The sequence below is a fragment of the Neoarius graeffei genome, chromosome 16 (genome assembly GCF_027579695.1).
Source record: "Neoarius graeffei isolate fNeoGra1 chromosome 16, fNeoGra1.pri, whole genome shotgun sequence".
Lineage (NCBI taxonomy): Eukaryota > Metazoa > Chordata > Actinopteri > Siluriformes > Ariidae > Neoarius > Neoarius graeffei.
The window spans coordinates 29,073,792-29,093,197 of NC_083584.1; the positions used below are offsets into that span (position 1 = coordinate 29,073,792).

General features: G+C 43.0%; 1 protein-coding gene across 1 annotated transcript in view; it reads left to right on the forward strand.

Annotated features, from left to right (window-relative positions):
• Positions 1-451: 451 nt before the first annotated feature.
• The window catches only part of sgce (sarcoglycan, epsilon), a 67,544-nt gene continuing 48,589 nt past the window's right edge, over positions 452-19,406 (forward strand). Inside the window, exon 1 of the mRNA XM_060942749.1 lies at positions 452-633. Coding sequence (XP_060798732.1) covers positions 597-633 — 37 coding nt within the window. The 5' untranslated portion in view covers positions 452-596. The remainder of the gene's footprint in view (positions 634-19,406) is intronic.

Genomic DNA, 19,406 nt, shown 5'->3' on the forward strand with positions numbered 1-19,406 from the left:
AATGTTAAACGCTATATATACTAGTATGTATGGGACGGCCTTGGGCTGAGGGGCCCTTGAGTGAGGCACCTAATTCCTAGCTGCTCCCCGGGCGCTGTTAGTATGGCTGCCCACTGCTCTGGGTGTGTGTGTGTGTGTGTGTGTGTGTGTGTTCACTGCTTCAGATGGGTTAAATGCAGAGAGGAATTTCACAAGTGTGTGATGAATAAAGTTGTGCTTTATATATATATATATATATATATATATATATATATATATATATATATATATATATATATATATATGTGTGTGTGTGTGTGTGTGTGTTCTGTATAAGTGTTGTATGTGTTGTTAAGTGCTATATGTGTGATGTATAAGTTGTATATCAGTATGCCTCGGCTCTGGGCGTTGTCCTTTCAGTCTGAACGCGGTGTGTTTTCCAGCAGCTGCGCCAGATGTGTGTGTGTGTGCTCCCACAATGCGCCGGGCTCAGTGCAGTGGGAGGGAGGAAGGAATTTGAGCTGACGGTCGTCGGGATGCTGATGGCGGCTCAGTCCCTGCTGTTCTCACCGAAAAACTCACACCTGTAACCGAACCCGCACCGGGGCCACCGCGCCATGGACTCGCTCAGCCTCTTCCTCTGGATTTTAGTAGGTATGTAGTGCTTTAAAGGCCCCCGTTAGCAGAGCTCGCATCCTTTTCTCCCTCCCCGGTGAAAGCTAGCGAGCTAACGGGAGCTAACCGCCGCCTAACGGACTCGCGCGAGAGCACAGGGCTGGCTGTTCACGGCGCGAGCCCACCAGTTAGGATATTTTCATTCATGTAGCCAGATGTGAATAAAACATCTGCTTCTGTTGTATTTGAATTTGTTCACTTTCGAGTGTGTGTTTGTTTTCCTTCGTTTTAATTGTGCATTCTGCTTTTGTCAATAAACGCTGTAGTCTGTGAAGGCCATAGTCACATCCAGGCTTTATTCGGCTCTGCACAGAGGGCGGGGTCCCGGACAGGCGGTGAGTGAGCGCGAGCTCTCTGTTGTGCCCTAACTCCAGCTGTGTGATGTGCACCGCTGTTTTGGCCTTATAACCAGGGTTGCCAGGTCTGCATCCCTTCCCAAAAAGTGCATTTTTAATTCCAAACCCTATCCACTGCTTTAACGCACAACATATTGTAATAATGTTACAATTATACTGTAGTTCTTCAATCAGAGTCCTAAAATCTCATCTCATCTCATTATCTCTAGTCGCTTTATCCTGTTCTACAGGGTCGCAGGCAAGCTGGAGCCTATCCCAGCTGACTACGGGCAAAAGGCGGGGTACACCCTGGACAAGTCGCCAGGTCATCACAGGGCTGACACATATGCTGCTTTTCCACTACAAACGCGGCTGAGTCGGGCTGAGCCGTGCCGTGCTGAGTTGGGCTGAGTCGAGCTGAGTGGGGCTATTGGAGTTGCATTTTGACTACCACCGTGCTGGCTGGAAGTGGGTGGACACATTGGGTGGAGTTAGCGAAAGTGGGTGGACGTCACGTGATGTCGTTAGGCGGCGCAAACAGTGACATCAGTGATCTTTTAAGCGGTAGTCTCACGACCCGGATAGTAAACAATAAACATGGAGGACATGGAGTCGTTAGTGTTGCTGGTCTTGGTGCTGTGGCTTGTTGTCACCGACAACGCCAACAGATACTGGCAAGAGCGTATAGATGAGGCGAGGCGCATAAGGCTTCTGAAATTCTCGTAATTCGTAATTATTCTTCTTCCGGGTTTGCGGTGTTTACAGATCCCAGCGTGCTCGCGGGGCGTGTGTGGGCATGTGAGGACACTCCTCCTCACCAATCAGTGCACAGGGGAGTGTCTGCTCATGCCCCCAGCCTCACTCAGCTCGGTTTGGCTCGCTTCAGCCCCACTCCAAAACCGTGCGAGTTTTGGGTGCTGAGCAGGGCTGAAGCGAGCTGAGTCGTGCTGTTTTGAGATAGTCGAAACGTGAGCCGTGTCAGGCTGAAGTGAGCTGAAAAAGGGTAGTGGAAAAGGGCCAATAGACACAGACAACCATTCACACTCACATTCACACCTACAGTCAATTTAGAGTCACCAGTTAACCTAACCTGCATGTCTTTGGACTGTGGGGGAAACCGGAGCACCCGGAGGAAACCCACGGGGAGAACATGCAAGCTCTGCACAGAAAGGCCCTCGCCGGCCGCTGGGCTCGAACCCGGACCTTCTTGCTGTGAGGCGACAGCGCTAACCACTACACCGCCGTGCCACCCAAGTCCTAAAATGCTTTACACAAATCCTTATGACCAGATTTACTTTATAAAACCGAACGTACTTCATATCAACAAGACACTTTCCGCTTGATTATTTTTCTTTATCTAAATGTCAAAGATTCGATCAGACGACAAGATGTTTTTGTCTTTCGTGATGGTCACCATGTCAGATTAGGCAATCACAGGGAGGGAAAGTGAAACACAGCGATCCTAGTGGTAGCGTTCCTAAGCCGAGAGCCATGCTATTGAAAATCCCATAGACCCGATTTTAAAAAAAAATCCCACGAAGTTATGACGTGGAACTTGTACACCCCCCCCCCCCCCAAAAAAAATATGTTGTATATGTTGGGATTATCTACTAACTGTGAAAGTATCAGGTGAAATTTCGCTGTCTTTTAAAAGATCGAAATTGCGCCTAACCTGTCAGAAACAGACTACAACCAAACTGTCTAGTCAGAGTCGCTCATATTATGTCAGCAATAGGCTTAGCTATCCCACGCTTAGTTATCCCCACGAGGGATGCATTTCTTATTGGTACAGAAATACTCCACCAACCACGCTATACAAATCGGCATGTTGATGTAGGCTACTCGCCGGTTGCTACCTGCTACAGATTTGGAAAGGCGCTAGACTTGCGGTGACGTCACATACGCGACGTCGGGTCCGTGTAGTCTTTGATCAGCTTATTAAAAAACATTCAAAACAATTCAAATCGGTGGAAAAGATAAAGTATGATCACCAGGATCGATAGAGCTGCCCGACATGCACAACATATGGAAGCCGTTGTCTTAACTTTGAAGTGTAACCCGAAATGTAATTTTTTGAAAAGATATTCCCATTCATTTTTCCATAGAGGTTGGAATGCATCCAGTAGGGGGTGATGTCTTGGATGGGAGACTGGCAACACAATACATTTGACCGTGACCCATCATCATTCATGTCCTTGTGTGTACAGGCAGGGAAGAGTGTCAAGAAATTGTCAATCATGGCTACAGAAGGAACGTCAAGGTACACATCATGGGAGTTGTCCAACTAATACAGAAAATTCTGCCGTGCTAGACTTTTTATCAGGGTGTCACATGGCATCCCAGATGTTCATATTCTGGCCAGATGCTGGAAATTTGTTGGATATGACAAAATCATGTCAAACTCGGACTGAATTTGAGTGTAAGACTCTGCAAACAAAATCAGAAGATTTCCTCCCGTTTCTGAATGTTAGTGAAATATTCTCTATTAACTTTATAACTTGGGGCGGCACGGTGGTGTAGTGGTTAGCACTGTCGCCTCACAGCAAGAAGGTTCTGGGTTCGAGCTCAGCAGCCGGCAAACATCTTTCTGTGTGGAGTTTGCATGTTCTCCCCGTGTCCGTGTGGGTTTCCTCCGGGTGCTCCGGTTTCCCCCACAGTCCAAAGACATGCAGGTTAGGTTAACTGGTGACTCTAAATTGAGCGTAGGTGTGAATGTGAGTGTGAATGGTTGTCTGTGTCTATGTGTCAGCCCTGTGATGACCTGGCGACTTGTCCAGGGTGTACCCCGCCTTTCGCCCATAGTCAGCTGGGATAGGCTCCAGCTTGCCTGCGACCCTGTAGAACAGGATAAAGCGGCTACAGATAATGGATGGATGGAACTTTATAACTGCCTTCAAGCTGCATCATTCATATAATACATTACTTGTATTCTTCTTATCATAGTTTTTAAGTCATGTTCACTCTCAATTCATTTGACATGTTGCTTTATTTTAGTGCAGTGTACTCAGATTTGACTTTGAATTTTGTAGATAAACTGCAATATAGGGAGGATATTACATTCTCTCTTTTTTCCATCCGAAAACCACAAGACATGGAAACGTTTGCACTCCACTGTAATTATGAGGAAAAGTAGGCCAGGTTTCTGAGTTGAAATATAATACAGTTACTCCGTAACGTACAGAGCTGAAGAACCAATCAGCATCAGGAGGCGTGTATAGGAGAGGAGACTGTTAAGAGCTTCTGCTGATATGTTTACAGCTGTTTTGGTGTTTCTATGGCATTTAAGTAACTGCAAATTATTTTACTTCAACAGGAATATGTTTGATACTACAGTGCTGCCGAATTTTGAACTGCAGTTGCTTAGAAGTAGTTGATAAATTTGAGTAAATTTGAACTCTGATCGCTGCACTTTAAATTATAGGTTTATATTAATGTCCTCTTTCAAATATGCCATTATTTCTATAGGAATAAATTGCACAGGGACTTGTATGGCAGATGCAGCCATCCATCCCGTATCTGTACCGTTTATCTGTCAGGGTTAATCTAAACTTAATAATAGTCTGTGTTATTTAACAGATAAAAACGTGATATGTGTTATGGTAAAGCCTTCTGTAATGAGCTGTATTTATTTTACATTTACGGAAGGAGTCTCCAGTGTCAGTGTTTCTAACTGTCTGAGATAAAGCTGTAACTTTTACGTTTTCCACTGTGGGAAAGTCTTCAGGACAGCGAGCGGTTTGTTTTGCAGTTTCTGTCACATGACATGCTACGTACGGTATTTCGTCTTAACTTTTAGAGATAGAAAAATGAAAAGGCTGTCAGGGAACAACTGTTTACAGCTGCTATAGCATATGTGGTAACAGGAAACAAGACCGTCAATGACGGCGTAGCTCACTCCGGCCCCGTCTACTCCAGAAGGAATGAACTAAAGTGGGCCACTTTGCGCAATAAATGTTGTAGGCTATATACACTATATATAAGCTATATATCGAAGCTATATACACCCTAGGAATACCGACCTATTTGCCAGAAAGAATCCAAAACAGCGAGGAATTGACCAAGAAGAAGCGATTTTTGTTGAACTGCTCATTAAGGCTTATTAGTCCATAACTTCATTAATAATTGTAATTAAGCAAATCTGAGTAGAAGTTCTATGCACCCTAGGTTCCCCTACCTTCATGCCAAAAAGAATCAAAATCGGTGAAGAATTGAGGGAGAAGAAGCGATTTGTGTGGAAACTGCTTGTTAGGGCTTAATTACTCCATATCTTCATTATTAATTGCAATTATGCAAATGTGGGTAGAAGCTATATGGGCCGTTTTCAAAAAATTGTACCAATTACGGTAAAGAAATGAAAAAAATTTTTTTGTCACTCTTTCTATAAATGTACAAAAAGATTGCCTATTGATTAAAATCAAGTCCTACTAATCAGCAAAGCTAGATTCCTATTATTTTTATAAAAAATTTAATTTTTCTGAAATTGTGGCTTTCTTTAACGTTACCATACCAAAAAAGCTTTTATTATATTTCATCTGGTACACAATGACTTAAAATATTTTAAATTCAATTCTATTTGCCTATTTGGCCCGGAAATCTAGAGAAAAACACACTTTTAAGCATGATTTTCTCTTTACTGTTACCAAAGTTTCTTTACCGTTACTAGGAATGGTAACGGTAAAGAAAGTATATGGTAACAGTAAAGAGGTGTCTCATTCTCTTACAACACAGCATGACAGTTATGCTTTCAAATAATTGCTCATATTTCATCACTCAAAACTTAATCAACAACTACAAATAGTTTCTATTTGATCACTGATGTCTATAAGATGATATGTGCATCACGGTAAAGAAAGTATATTTGTGTGACATGAGTAATCAATGAAATGTTCTGCTCACCTTTCAGCCTCCACTGCCTCAAAAAAATTCAAAACGGAGTCCCAACATCCTGGCACTTCAGGATGTCGAACAGCTCCCTCTTTAGCAAGCACTAGGAGCTAATTATTTTCAAAATGTTTTTGGGTAACGGTAAAGAAACTAAAGTAACACAACAATATTTTTCGAATTTATAAAAAAAAAATCAGATAATGTACTCAATACTTTTGTTTAAACACCTAATTAGTTATTTTTGTGAAAAATAAAATGTACTCCTGAGTAAGTTCAAGAATGTAAGATATATTTATGAATAATTAGTTTTTGCATTGGTAACGGTAAAGAAAAATTATAACATAAATCACTCTTATTTTTCTTATTAAATAAGATAAAAACTTCAGTATGAAAATTTAGAGAGGTTTTTATTGTCTATGCAGTTATGTGAATCATTTTTCAATTAAACCCCTCTGTTCTGATGAGAAACTGAAAAATAAGTGAAGACTTCTTCTTTACCGTAATAGGTACATTTTTTTTTTGAAAATGGCCCATATGCAGCCCAGGCAGCTCTACCTTCCTGCCAAAAAGAATAAAAATCGGTGAAGAATTGAGAGAGAAGAAGCAATTTTCATGAAATGTGGACGACACCGGACGGACGATGGATGACACATAATGGCATAAACTCATCGCCTGTCGGCCGGATGAGCTAATAAAATTTTTTTGAAAATGTTCCACAACATTAAACATAGCTGTAAACAGATACATTTATGTGTAATTTTTTTAGTAAATAAAATATATAGTAGTAGGCACAGTGCTGTGATATAAGAGCAATCAGTAACTTTTGCAAAATAATCAACTTCAGAGTGGCAACAGTAACTCCGTCAGGCTGCATCACACCACCTCTTATTTATTATTTTCATAACAGGATATCCTGTTGTCTTTTGTTCTCAGATAGATAGATAGATAGATAGATAGATAGATAGATAGATAGATAGATAGATAGATAGATAGATAGATAAGGTGTGCAAAACTCTCAACCCCCAACACACAGACAAACTAGAAGGGCACTCAGTAGAGTGCACACCTCCGCCAAGCCACATATTCGGATTTGCATCAAAAACCTATTCAATCGTTCCTTGGCCCATGGCTCACCTTTCCTCAAAATTTCAAAATCAGTTCACTACTTTTTGAGTTACGTTGGGAACGAACACAAAAAAAAAAGAAATGGAGGTGAAAACATAACCTCCTCCAACAAAGTTGGTGGAGGTAACGATAATGAACCAGTCCAAAAGTAGCCCAGACCTGGCAACACCACTGATAACACAGCATGGGTTGTAACACTGCTTTCAGTTTTCCTTTTTCACAAATAAACCTGTAACTCACTGAACAGTATCTTCCAAGTCTTTGTTTTTAAACATACGCTCCATAAGAGGCTTTTAAAGCATTTTGATTCACATATTTTGAATATTTCCAACTGCAGTTGCATAATTAACTAATAGCAATCCGCAACATGTTAACGCTTATATGTATACTATCAATTTCTGCAGATTTCTAGATTTTGGATTTTAATGTTTGAGCATTCTCTCGCAAATGTTGCTATTGCCATTGAAATTCTGTTCTACCTGAGTATCTCCAGGCGCAGGTTCACCTTGTGGATGGCAGACCCATTCATGACTCCTAGTAACAGTATAATAATGGCGGGCAGACGCAGCTCTGTCATTTACTTTCACTTCCAGATAAAAGTACTTTGAACAAATAAAGTAATGTGTACATGCTCAGCATATTTCCATAAAAAAAAAAAAGTGAAGTGCACGAGTTCCTCCTGACCAGAAAAGAGAAGCGGGTATGAAGCTGACTACGCAGTTCACTAGGACGTACTTGACTCTGGCCATACTACACTGTATATCTCCTCCTCAGGCACGTAATGGATTTGAGGCCTGGTCAAGGTCGAGCCGTGAAATTATAAACTGGAGTTAGCTATTTCTACTGCAGGACTGTTTTTTACAGTGGTGTGTGTGTGTGTCCCACGTTAGCCTGTGGCAAAGGGTTTGGCATTAACCAGCAATGGCTGATCCATTAGAATAGGGAGGTGTTCATCACCTTCACATGGCCTTGTGTGCTTGCACAATCATCTGATCATCTGATTGTTACTTACCCAGTTGAAGTGCATAGTGATAACTCTCTGTATTTGGGATGGACACGTTGAGTGACATGGTTAAAAAAAAAAAAAAAGGGCTGTCTGATTAATAGACTGCAGCAGTAGGTCCCAACTGAAATGAAAAACCCAACTAATAATATTGACCAGTATAATTTTATTTATTCTATCCACGTTCACTGGATATGAGCAATCATGCGCTCTGATTGGCTACTCTACTACTAGGCTATCAGCTCATATACCATGAGTAGAGAAAAACAAAATGGTGGCACATGTTGCTGAACCAGGGCGGCACGGTGGTGTAGTGGTTAGCGCTGTCACCTCACAGCAAGAAGGTCCTGGGTTCGAGCCCCGTGGCCGGCAAGGGCCTTTCTGTGCGGAGTTTGCATGTTCTCCCCGTGTCCGCGTGGGTTTCCTCCGGGTGCTCCGGTTTCCCCCACAGTCCAAAGACATGCAGGTTAGGTTAACTGGTGACTCTAAATTGAGCGTAGGTGTGAATGTGAGTGTGAATGGTTGTCTGTGTCTATGTGTCAGCCCTGTGATGACCTGGCGACTTGTCCAGGGTGTACCCCGCCTTTCGCCCGTAGTCAGGTGGGATAGGCTCCAGCTTGCCTGCAACCCTGTAGAACAGGATAAAGCAGCTAGAGATAATGAGATGAGGAATGCATGTTTGATAGCTATTTTGTCACTGCTATAGCAAGTTATGAGTGTTTGAATTATGCTCTGTAATATATCAGTCCATATGTCAAAGCAATGGCCGTAAACGAGATTTGCTGAGACCTGTGCGAGACATCGTAGGACGAAAGTAAAACGTACAGCGGAAATCAAAATGACCAACATCTGCCAATGTTCTCTGTGTCCAAAATCGCTCACTCGTTCACTACTACCTATATAAGGAATTACTATATAGAGGACTATATAGTGAGCTCATTGGTAAAATGGAAAAAAAAATGCTTTCGGACACTAGTCCATCGCGCTGGTATTTACATCATTACTGTCGCACAATTAAAATGTGCCAGATCAGTTGGCTGGTGGGTTTTCAAAATAATAAATACATGCACGTATTTTTGTGAAAAATACATATTATACCGAGCGCATTTCCCACATTAATCAATACAGAGTACCTGTATCTTTCAGTTTTTTTTAAATCAAGGCTGAATACTTTGTTCTTTGCCGCTGCTTTTTATTAAATCAAATTTGAGACTTTTAATTTGATTTCTTTCAGCGCGACCGTAAAAAAAGACGCGCGCGCCCTCTTTCGAATGCTGATGTAATCAAGCCGGAAGTTTTGTTTGTTTTGATAGCAATCAGGAAAGTTTGAAAAAGTAGGCAGTAATTGTGATTTAAACTCGTTTTTGTGCAATATTTCGTCTGGAAAACAGTTTTCAAAATGGCGGCACTGACACCTGGCTGACACGTCACGTTTTGAAGTCTCGCACAAGTCTCGTGAAGATCGCGCGGATAAGCGACGCCTGCCGTGGACCAAACGAACTACATTCAACATGGCTAAAAACCGAATAGGCCGATAAGTATAATATTTAATTGCAATGAGTTGCCAATACGAGTCATGATATAAGGTTACTAAAACCGAAAACGTAATTGAATAACACGTTAATTAAGAAATAAAGCAAGTTTAAAAATGACTTCAGTTCGCCTTTAAAGGTTACCCGCAGCGAAAAATAAACATAGGCAAGAAATAGTACACATTTTGCACAAATGCATTTTGACTCCCCTGTATTGTCACACTGTGTTGCATAAAGCAGTGCTTTAACATTTTTTTGCATTCCCGTTCACTCAAGGGCGCAGCCATATTGGCATTTTGTGGGCGGTGTCTGGCGTAGTATTGTTGATAGGTTTCCTGTATCTTGATTGGCTCGCTGCTCGTGACACCACGATGTAGCTGGATGTACAAAACATTGTGGAAAAATAACAGAGTGCAAAGCCTGTGGTTGCAAAAATAATCACATCACATACATCACATTATCTCTAGCCGCTTTATCCTTCTACAGGGTCGCAGGCAAGCTGGAGCCTATCCCAGCTGACTACGGGCGAAAGGCGGGGTACACCCTGGACAAGTCGCCAGGTCATCACAGGGCTGACACATAGACACAGACAACCATTCACACTCACGGTCAATTTAGAGTCACCAGTTAACCTAACCTGCATGTCTTTGGACTGTGGGGGAAACCGGAGCACCCGGAGGAAACCCACGCGGACACGGGGAGAACATGCAAACTCCACACAGAAAGGCCCTCGCCGGCCCCGGGGCTCGAACCCAGGACCTTCTTGCTGTGAGGCGACAGCGCTAACCACTACACCACCGTGCCGCCCTGCAAAAATAATAAACGTGATAATAAAGAAAAGCATTTTTTCTGTGTTGCTTTGCTGACAACCGAGCACCGTAAACGACTTGCTAAACAGTGGCTGCACAACTTGGGAACAGGTCACACTTCTGAAAATCTCTCCTTTGGTAGAAATTCTGTAGTTTGCAAGGACCGTTCTGAGCCTGATTGCTTTGAAAGGAATCTACAGGCCGAGCTCTTGGGCTACACAGGTCGCGTTAGACTCAAACCCGATGCTGTGCCAACAAGATTCCAACACCGTTCATGGAAAAGGGATTCAGGCCATGCAAGCCGATTAGCTAGAATAGTGTAGACATTCAAAGCTTATATATATATATTTAGGCACTGCCTGAAAGCAAAGCTCCCAAGGAGTGTAAAAAGTGTTAGTAAATAATCCCAGGTTATTTTTTGAAAAGCAAATTTAAAATAAGCACTTAACTTCACTTCCGGTACCTGGCTATCAACGAATTTATGTCACATCTTGAACACCATATCGGTTGCCCGTGTACAATAAAACTTGACATGCTTTTGGACTTCTAAGCTCATCAGGTGGCTGCACTTGTGTGTATTATTATAATTAGGGTTTGATATCGAGCATGTTTAAATGCTGCACTGGTACCCTTTAAAGCAGGGGTTCTCAACCTTTTCTACTTTGAGGCCCACCTATTCATACTTGTAATGAGTCGGGGCCCATTAAAAAAGATCCCCAATTATTTTGGCTCATTAATTCTATTTGAATCTAATAATTGACTATAAAGTGTATTAATGGGATGCAACATCACTCTCTGTTACAGATGGGAGCCCAGGAATTAATGAAATGCAATAAAAACAAACTGTTTTTAATTGCTGGTATTGAATTTAAAACTGTATGATTGTGCCAGAAGCCAATATAAAACCATGCATACGGGTCATTCGCAGTCAAAAGGGATTAATGATCCAAAAGTGGAGTCTGGTCCATTAACATAAGAACTTATTGCCATGTTTGTGTACAGCAAACAAGCAAGTTATTAAAACCAAGAAGTACACTCAAAAGACGCAGCCTGGACTCAGAAACAATGGCGCTGCCCATAGACCGGCATTATGAGCTGTCAGATTATGCAAAACAATTGTCGTTACAAGATCGAGAATGCTACATAAATAAGTTAACTCTAACAAGTGGACATTGCCTACCGGATCCGTATTTAATTAAAGAGTGGATGGACGATGTTAGTAAGTTCCCTGGTATACAATGGCCAGATATATACTCGTACCTTATTGACAAGACTTCAGTGTACACCCACGAAAAACTTCGTGCCTACAAGTCTTTAGACGCATATGATTATGTTATGTGCGGGCATGTACAACTTGATTAACAATGGGACATTCATATTCATTTTGTTTTAATCAAATTATGCCAGTGATGTGATGGCAATGTGGCTTTAGCTACAACAGCAAATACCAACACTAAACAGCAATTTGCAGGAGGTAATGGCATGAAAGGAATGATAGTGTAAAGAGTGCAGCTAAGAGAAATCAGAGCTGCGTAAAAAGCGAGAGGCAGAGAGCAGAAATGAAACTGAACGGGGCGGGAGCTAGGTTAGAGCAGTCAACGTAAGTTGGCATTTAGAGTGAGGGCACACAATTTTACCTTTCCATCCTTGCTTTAAAATTGTGATTTTCGGCATACACAAATAATGATGGCACAAAATCTGGACTGCTTGAGTCAAGCGAGAGCTCTCCTACAAACAAAATTGCATGCAAAGCTAAGTTAACATGCTAACAATATTCATTACATTGTGTAACCATGACCCAGCTAATCAGACAAACGTTACCAAAGTATTTTGCTACATCAATAAACGAAGACTAGAAAGAATAAAAAAGAAAAAGATTTAATAAATAGCCTGATCTTACCTGTGATGAAGTGGGCGCTGCAAACCCGCGCGTTTTTGATAGTGCTTTCATCCCAGTCTACACGTTTGATGGCTTGTAGTCATAGACGTCGGCGATTTTTTTGGAATGGGTGAGATCCTGCTGGAATTCTGAACATTTTAACCCCATCACTGCTACGATTCTGACACCCGAAAACGCAACAACTAGGCATTTCTGAGTCTTTTTTGGGTCCAGGCTGCGCACGCAATTTCCGCTTTCGTATGAATGACGTTTACTGCGAAGGGGTCTATAGAAACCACTCAGTGGGATTCGATCCTTACACATGAACAAAGAAGGATTTTTCCTACGAGTTGGAAAATTATCCATCCGTTGAGTTCCCGGACATCTCAGACTACCTGGTGCTGCAGACATCGTTCTGCACGGACACACAGATGAAAACCTGGAAGAGCATGGAGGCGTACAACTTTTTATATGTGGCTAGGTTAAAGATCTGGGGATCAAGACACTACAAGATGGCGGTAGATGGATCTAAGTGCAGGAAAAGTGTTTATTAGCAGGCGTGATATTTACAAAAATGAAAGCAAAGCAGAATCATAAAGCAGAGTATTTAAACAGTGTTATAAACATGGCTAGAAGCAAACGTGACAGTAATAATGATAATACTTTGCAGCGCCTCTGTGAAAACAGCGTCTATATCTGCACATGCTGATTGCACTCAAATCAGTATCAGGTGTTTCCCAAAATGAATGGGTCCCAAGAGTGCTCACAACGCACTCCGTGAGTGCTCGGCCACTCGAGCTGCACCAGACTCAAGTGTGCAAAGGTGTGACAGTCAAGTGTTCGCCTTCTGCATGACCACAACTTTTAGCTCATGTGTATATCGCCATGCATTGCCACCAAAATGCCTCATTTTCATCCATAACCCATCGCAAAGCATTGCGAACTGTCGTGTGACCGTAGCTTAAAGTGCATATCCTGGACCAATTTCGTGTTTTTTTTTTTTTTATATGAAAGTATGTCCCTTTACACACTCATCCAGAAGGGTAATTTTGCACAAGGCTATCTGTCTACAGCAGAAAAAAAAAAAATAACAAAATACGTCTGGAAAAATCCCAACAGAGTCTGGAGCCAGATTCGTGACGTCACCTGCGGAAGCGCCAGCAGGCTGCGAGAGCTTTGCACGGTTTCAGTGCACAGCCTGTGTAGACCAAGCGCTCCCATTTCTCTCTCATTGTCCGGTCTTTTGGAAAACGATGAGTACTAATCCCATCAAGATTGGTGTTGCTACACCCTCCTACGATACATCTGTTAACCATTTTAATAATTACGTGATAACGTTGAAGAAATTTGCAGAAAACCACCAGGTCGTTTTCTCATAAACAAACCAGTGCTGATGTAGGATTCAGAAGTGGGCGTCCCGCACGTGATGTCACGAAAATCAATGTTTCCCGGGAAATCCGAATGCCAAGTTTTTTCAGAGGCGGACCAATTCACCTCAAATGGCTTGATTTCAACTGAATTTTTCTGGTATTGCGCAAGGTAAAAAAATTGCACAAAATGCAAAATGTGACAGATATTTGACCAAAGTTTAATATAAAATAGGAGAATTACATTGATCTTGCTCCTGAATTTACCCGTGATATGCACTTTAAAGAGGCGGATGTGACGTTGGATGCAACCCTGCAGTTGTACCCTACTACAAGTAAAAATTAGCTTCAACTTGGGGAAAAAAATTGTGGCCCACTAGATGGCATGTCGCCCAGTGGTTGAGAAACACTGCTTTCAAGTAAACATGTGTTTACCACCCTCTAGTGGCCAACTGTCCATCCTACAGTTTGTCCATTGACCTTGGTGTCACCCAGAAGAGGCTGGGTTCCTTTTTGAGTCTGGTTCCTCCCAAGGTTGCTTCCTTGTGTGGTCTTTCCTTGCCACTGTCACCTCTGGCTTGCTCATAAATCTATAGCTATTTAACAGTTATTCCACGAAATCGAGTCATACATGAGCTGATAGCTATAAGCCGTGTACGACGAGATTGAGTGGAATAACTGTTTTATTCTATTCACATTCACTGGATTTTGAGAAACGGAGCATTTTTATTTTTTGCAAATTCGAAAAATAAAAACTTTATACAAAACATCCGACAAAATCATTTCTACTTAGGATGCAAACAAACCGGCGAAATGGCAGTAGCAATTTGTGAAAAATGCTATAATAATCTCATCTCATTATCTCTAGCCGCTTTATCCTGTTCTACAGGGTCGCAGGCAAGCTGGAGCCTATCCCAGCTGACTACGGGCGAAAGGCGGGGTACACCCTGGACAAGTCGCCAGGTCATCACAGGGCTGACACATAGACACAGACAACCATTCACACTCACATTCACACCTATGCTCAATTTAGGCTACGTTCACACTGCAGGCTGAAGTGACTCAAATCCGATCTTTTCGCCCATATGTGACCTGTATCCGATCTTTTATTGACAATATGAACGACACAGATCCGATTTTTTCAAATCCGACCCAGGCCGTTTGGATATGTGGTCCTAATTCCGATTCCTATCCGCTCTTTTCATATGCGACTTCAGTCTGAACCGCCAGGTCGCATTCATCCGACTTACACGTCATCAACAAGCCACAAACGTCACTATTCTGCGCTGAAGTAGGCGGCAGGTCTCTCAAAAAAAGTTACAACAACATGGCGCATAATCACGGGCGCAGATAGAGGGTGGGACTCGTCCCACCCAGATTTAAATTCACCTCGTTCGGTCCCCCCCCCCACACACACACTTATAGGGAGGAAAAAACGTCTATGCTGTCTTTCTTTGCATAAGGCAAACCTCACGGAAAAATCAAAAGACTAATTACCATTCGGTTTATTGAGGTGCACAGCAGTGTATACATAGTTGCAACAACTCACATAAAACAAAGACTGATATTTGGTTGGTTGAGCTGCGCAGACTGCACAGGTTGCGAACTCGAGCTTGGTTGCTATGGTAACCCACAACAAGTTTGACAGGCATATCGGGGTTGGGGTTGGTTTGCTGGCAGCTTTGTCCCCCCCAGTTTTTTGTCCCCCCCAGTTCAAAAAACATATCTGCGCCCCTGCGCATGACATCAATGCGAGGGACGCTTCGGGCTGTGAAGGTTCTGAATCTTCTCAATGGAAGGACGCAGAGGTTAGGGAGCTGATTTCCATTTGGGGGGATGCAGCTATTCAAGCTAGATTGGATGGGTCATACCGCAACCGGGCGGTTTTACTTCCGTAAACACTGGCCATGCTCACTGCGTGTGACGTCGTCGTATCCTGCAATGCGCATGCGGAACACTTTTAGGTCGCTTTTCATTCATACTGAGGATCACATACAAGTCGCATATATTTGTTAATGTGAACGACCTCACAAAAAAATCGGATTTCACAAAAAAATCGGAATTGAGCATTAAGCCTTGCAGTGTGAGTCACCAGTTAACCTAACCTGCATGTCTTTGGACTGTGGGGGAAACCGGAGCACCCGGAGGAAACCCACGCGGACAACATGCAAACTCCGCACAGAAAGGCCCTCGCCGGCCACGGGGCTCGAACCGGACCTTCTTGCTGTGAGGCGACAGCGCTAACCACTACACCACCGTGCCGCCCTGCTATAATAATAATTCTTGAATAATGATAAAAGATACGTTCTTACCATCAAATACTTTCATTCCATATTTTGTTGTTTTTTTGTATTTTGGGGGGCTTTCTTGTGCTTTTTCTTCTTCTTTAGTTTTTTTTTGGTGGTTGGCAAACCAACTTAAAGATGCATTACTGCCACCAACTGGGCTGGAGTGTGGAACAGGCGCTATTTAGGGGGAAACAACTATATTCTTTTAGCTGTTTCTGTTTCTTTTAAATACTTGATAACAATTTTGGGGTTTTGTTTTCGAGTAGAGTTTTTATTTCGTCCTCGGTTGGTTCAGCAACACGCGCCGCCATTTTGTTTTTTTCTACTCACAGTATATGAGCTGATAGCCTAGTAATAGAGTAGCCAATCAGAGCGCGCGATTGCTCATATCCAGTGAATGTGGATAGAATAAATCCAGATATCTGTAAAACTGCTGTTAAAAGTGCTATATGCATAAATTTTAATTATTGGCACTTTATTGATTGATATTAATATAATCTGATTGTATCAGCAACACAAAACTGTAATCCATCCTCACACAAACATGTACATGTACACAGAGGCAGTATAACACCTGACTTTGCCTACAGCCATTAGTTAAACCATTTAAGAATAAGCTGTTAACAGTGGAGTGTGTGTTCAGGGTACACATTTTATGCTGTATACGTTAATGATGTTTAGTAAAAAGGCGCTATAGTACAATGGTTTATATGTAACAGTGACTTCACTTCCTGTGCTTTAGACCTTCGTTACTTTCTAGTAGATTGCAGGAGTAGGTACTATGTGTCATGAAAACATCTGCAGGATCATATTTTGTTTGCTGCTGCAGAGATTGCCTCATTCTTACCAAAGAATTCTGCACATACTGTACGTGAAGCAAAACTGTTTTGTGCATATGGCCGTTTACAACAGCACAGACTGCCATCCTGAGATGTGGGTGTATGTGATTTCTAGGCCCCAAAATGTTGACAGGCTGCAGCGTGAGTATCAGTTTCTGTGTTCTCGGTTTATTAATAATAACCTTGGGCTGATTTAACTGAGTGTTGACACCTTTGGCTTCTCTTGCACCTAACTATTCCTTGATTATATGGACTGAAATGTTTACACTGCAATTTTTTGAGCTTCATGTAAGAATTTAAAATGACAAGTTTACCGCATTTCATTACTTTAATACTTATGAGATGGTGAGGGTGGCATGGTGGTGCAGTGGTTAGCTCTGTCACTTCACAGCAAGAAGGTTCTGGGTTTGAACCTCGCAAACTTTCTGTGCAGAGTTTGCATGTTCTCCTCGTGCCTGTGTGGGTTTGCAGATTAGGCCAACTGGCTACTCTAAATTGCCCATAGGTGTGAGTGTGAATGGTTGTTCGTCTCTGTGTTAGCCCTGTGATAGATTGGCGGCCTGTCCAGGGTGAACCCTGTTTGTGGCCTGAAGTTAGCTGGGATTGACTCCAGCTTCTCCCATGATCCTGATGGATAAGCGGTAAAGATAATTCTTCATGTGCAACCACATGACAAAAACAGTGTGACGTAAGCACCCGCCGCCATGCTGGATGACATACAAATCCAGAATGCAAGGACATGTACAAAAGTAGTATATTTTATTAACATATTTTGATATTCTAATTATTCTTGCTCTGCGATGACCTGGCGACTTGTCCAGGGTGTACCCCGCCTCTCGCCCATAGTCAGCTGGGATAGGCTCCAGCTTGCCTGCGACCCTGTAGAAGGATAAAGCGGCTAGAGATAATGAGATGAGATGAGATGAGATTTTGATATTCTAATTATTCTTGCTCTGTGATGACCTGGCGACTTGTCCAGGGTGTACCCCGCCTCTCGCCCATAGTCAGCTGGGATAGGCTCCAGCTTGCCTGCGACCCTGTAGAGCAGGATAATCGGCTACAGATAATGGATGGATGGATTTTTCTTGCTTTAACCCAACAAACATTTACATTTCAAACAGTAAAGACCTTTGACAAAAAAAGAACCAGCCAAGCACGCTATTGCCTTTGCCAAGGCCGGAGAGAAGCCCCAGCAGCACAATAATCCAGCAGGGGGGCTCTTGGCAACAGCCCGTGACTGGCAACTCAAGGTTGACCTGGGGAGACAGCTCAAGTTTCCCGACACCATTGCTGTGACCACACTCACGCCGGACATTGTTCTTATGTCTGAAGCACCAAAGCAGGTGGTCCTGCTGGAACTGACTGTGCCCTGGGAAGACTGGATGGTAGAAGCCTTTGAGAGGAAGAGGGCCAAATACCAGGAGCTTGCAGCCGAATGCCGTAGGAGGTGATGGAAAACCTACTGCTACCACCATTGAGGTTGGCTGCCGTGGATTCACCGGCCAGCCACTCTCCAGAGCCCTGAAGTTGTTGGGGATTAGAGGACTGCACAGCAAGAAAGTCATCAAGAACATCACATATGCTGCGGAGAAAGCATCCAGATGGCTGTGGATCAAACGGGGCGATCCGTGGACCACACAAGCTAGGCAGGCACAAGTTGGGGACTGATCATCCCTGGCTGGGTTGCCTGGACGAGGGTGTATGATGTTGAAAGACCTGAAACACTTGATGGCCCCAGGTTATGGTGGATATAAAAAGTGTACGCACCCCGTTAAAATGATAGGGTTTTTCTGATGTGAAAAAAAAATGAGACCACGATAAATAATTTCAAAACTTTTCCCACCTTTAATGTGACCTATAACCTCATCCCCTCATTCTCATTATCTCTAGCCGCTTTATCCTTCTACAGGGTCGCAGGCAAGCTGGAGCCTATCCCAGCTGACTACGGGCGAAAGGCGGGGTACACCCTGGACAAGTCGCCAGGTCATCACAGGGCTGACACATAGACACAGACAACCATTCACACTCACATTCACACCTACGGTCAATTTATAGTCACCAGTTAACCTAACCTGCATGTCTTTGGACTGTGGGGGAAACCGGAGCACCCGGAGGAAACCCACGCGGAGAACATGCAAACTCCGCACAGAAAGGCCCTCGCCGACCCCGGGGCTCGAACCCAGGACCTTCTTGCTGTGAGGCGACAGCGCTAACCACTACACCACCGTGCCGCCCGACCTATAACCTGTACAATTCAATTGAAAAACAAACAAATCTGTTAAGGGGAAAAACATAAAAAATAAAAAATGTACAATAAACTGGTTGCTTAAGTGTGCACACCCTTAAACTAATACTTTGTTGAAGCACCTTTTGATTTAATTACAGCATTCAGTCTTTTTGGGTCGATCAGCCTGCCACATTTAGACTTGGCAATATTTGCCCACTCTTCCTTGCAAAAGCGCTCCAAATCTGTCAGATTGCGAGGGCTTGTGCACAGCCCTCTTCAGGTCACCCCACAGACTTTCAGTTGGATTTAGGTCTGGGCTCTGGCTGGGCCATTCCAAAACTTTTTTGGGGTCATTTTCATGCTGAAAGATGAAATTTCCCTTCATCTTCAGCTTTCTAGCAGACACCTGAAGGTTTTGGGCCAAAATTGACTGGTAGTTAGAACTGTTCATAATTCCCTCCACC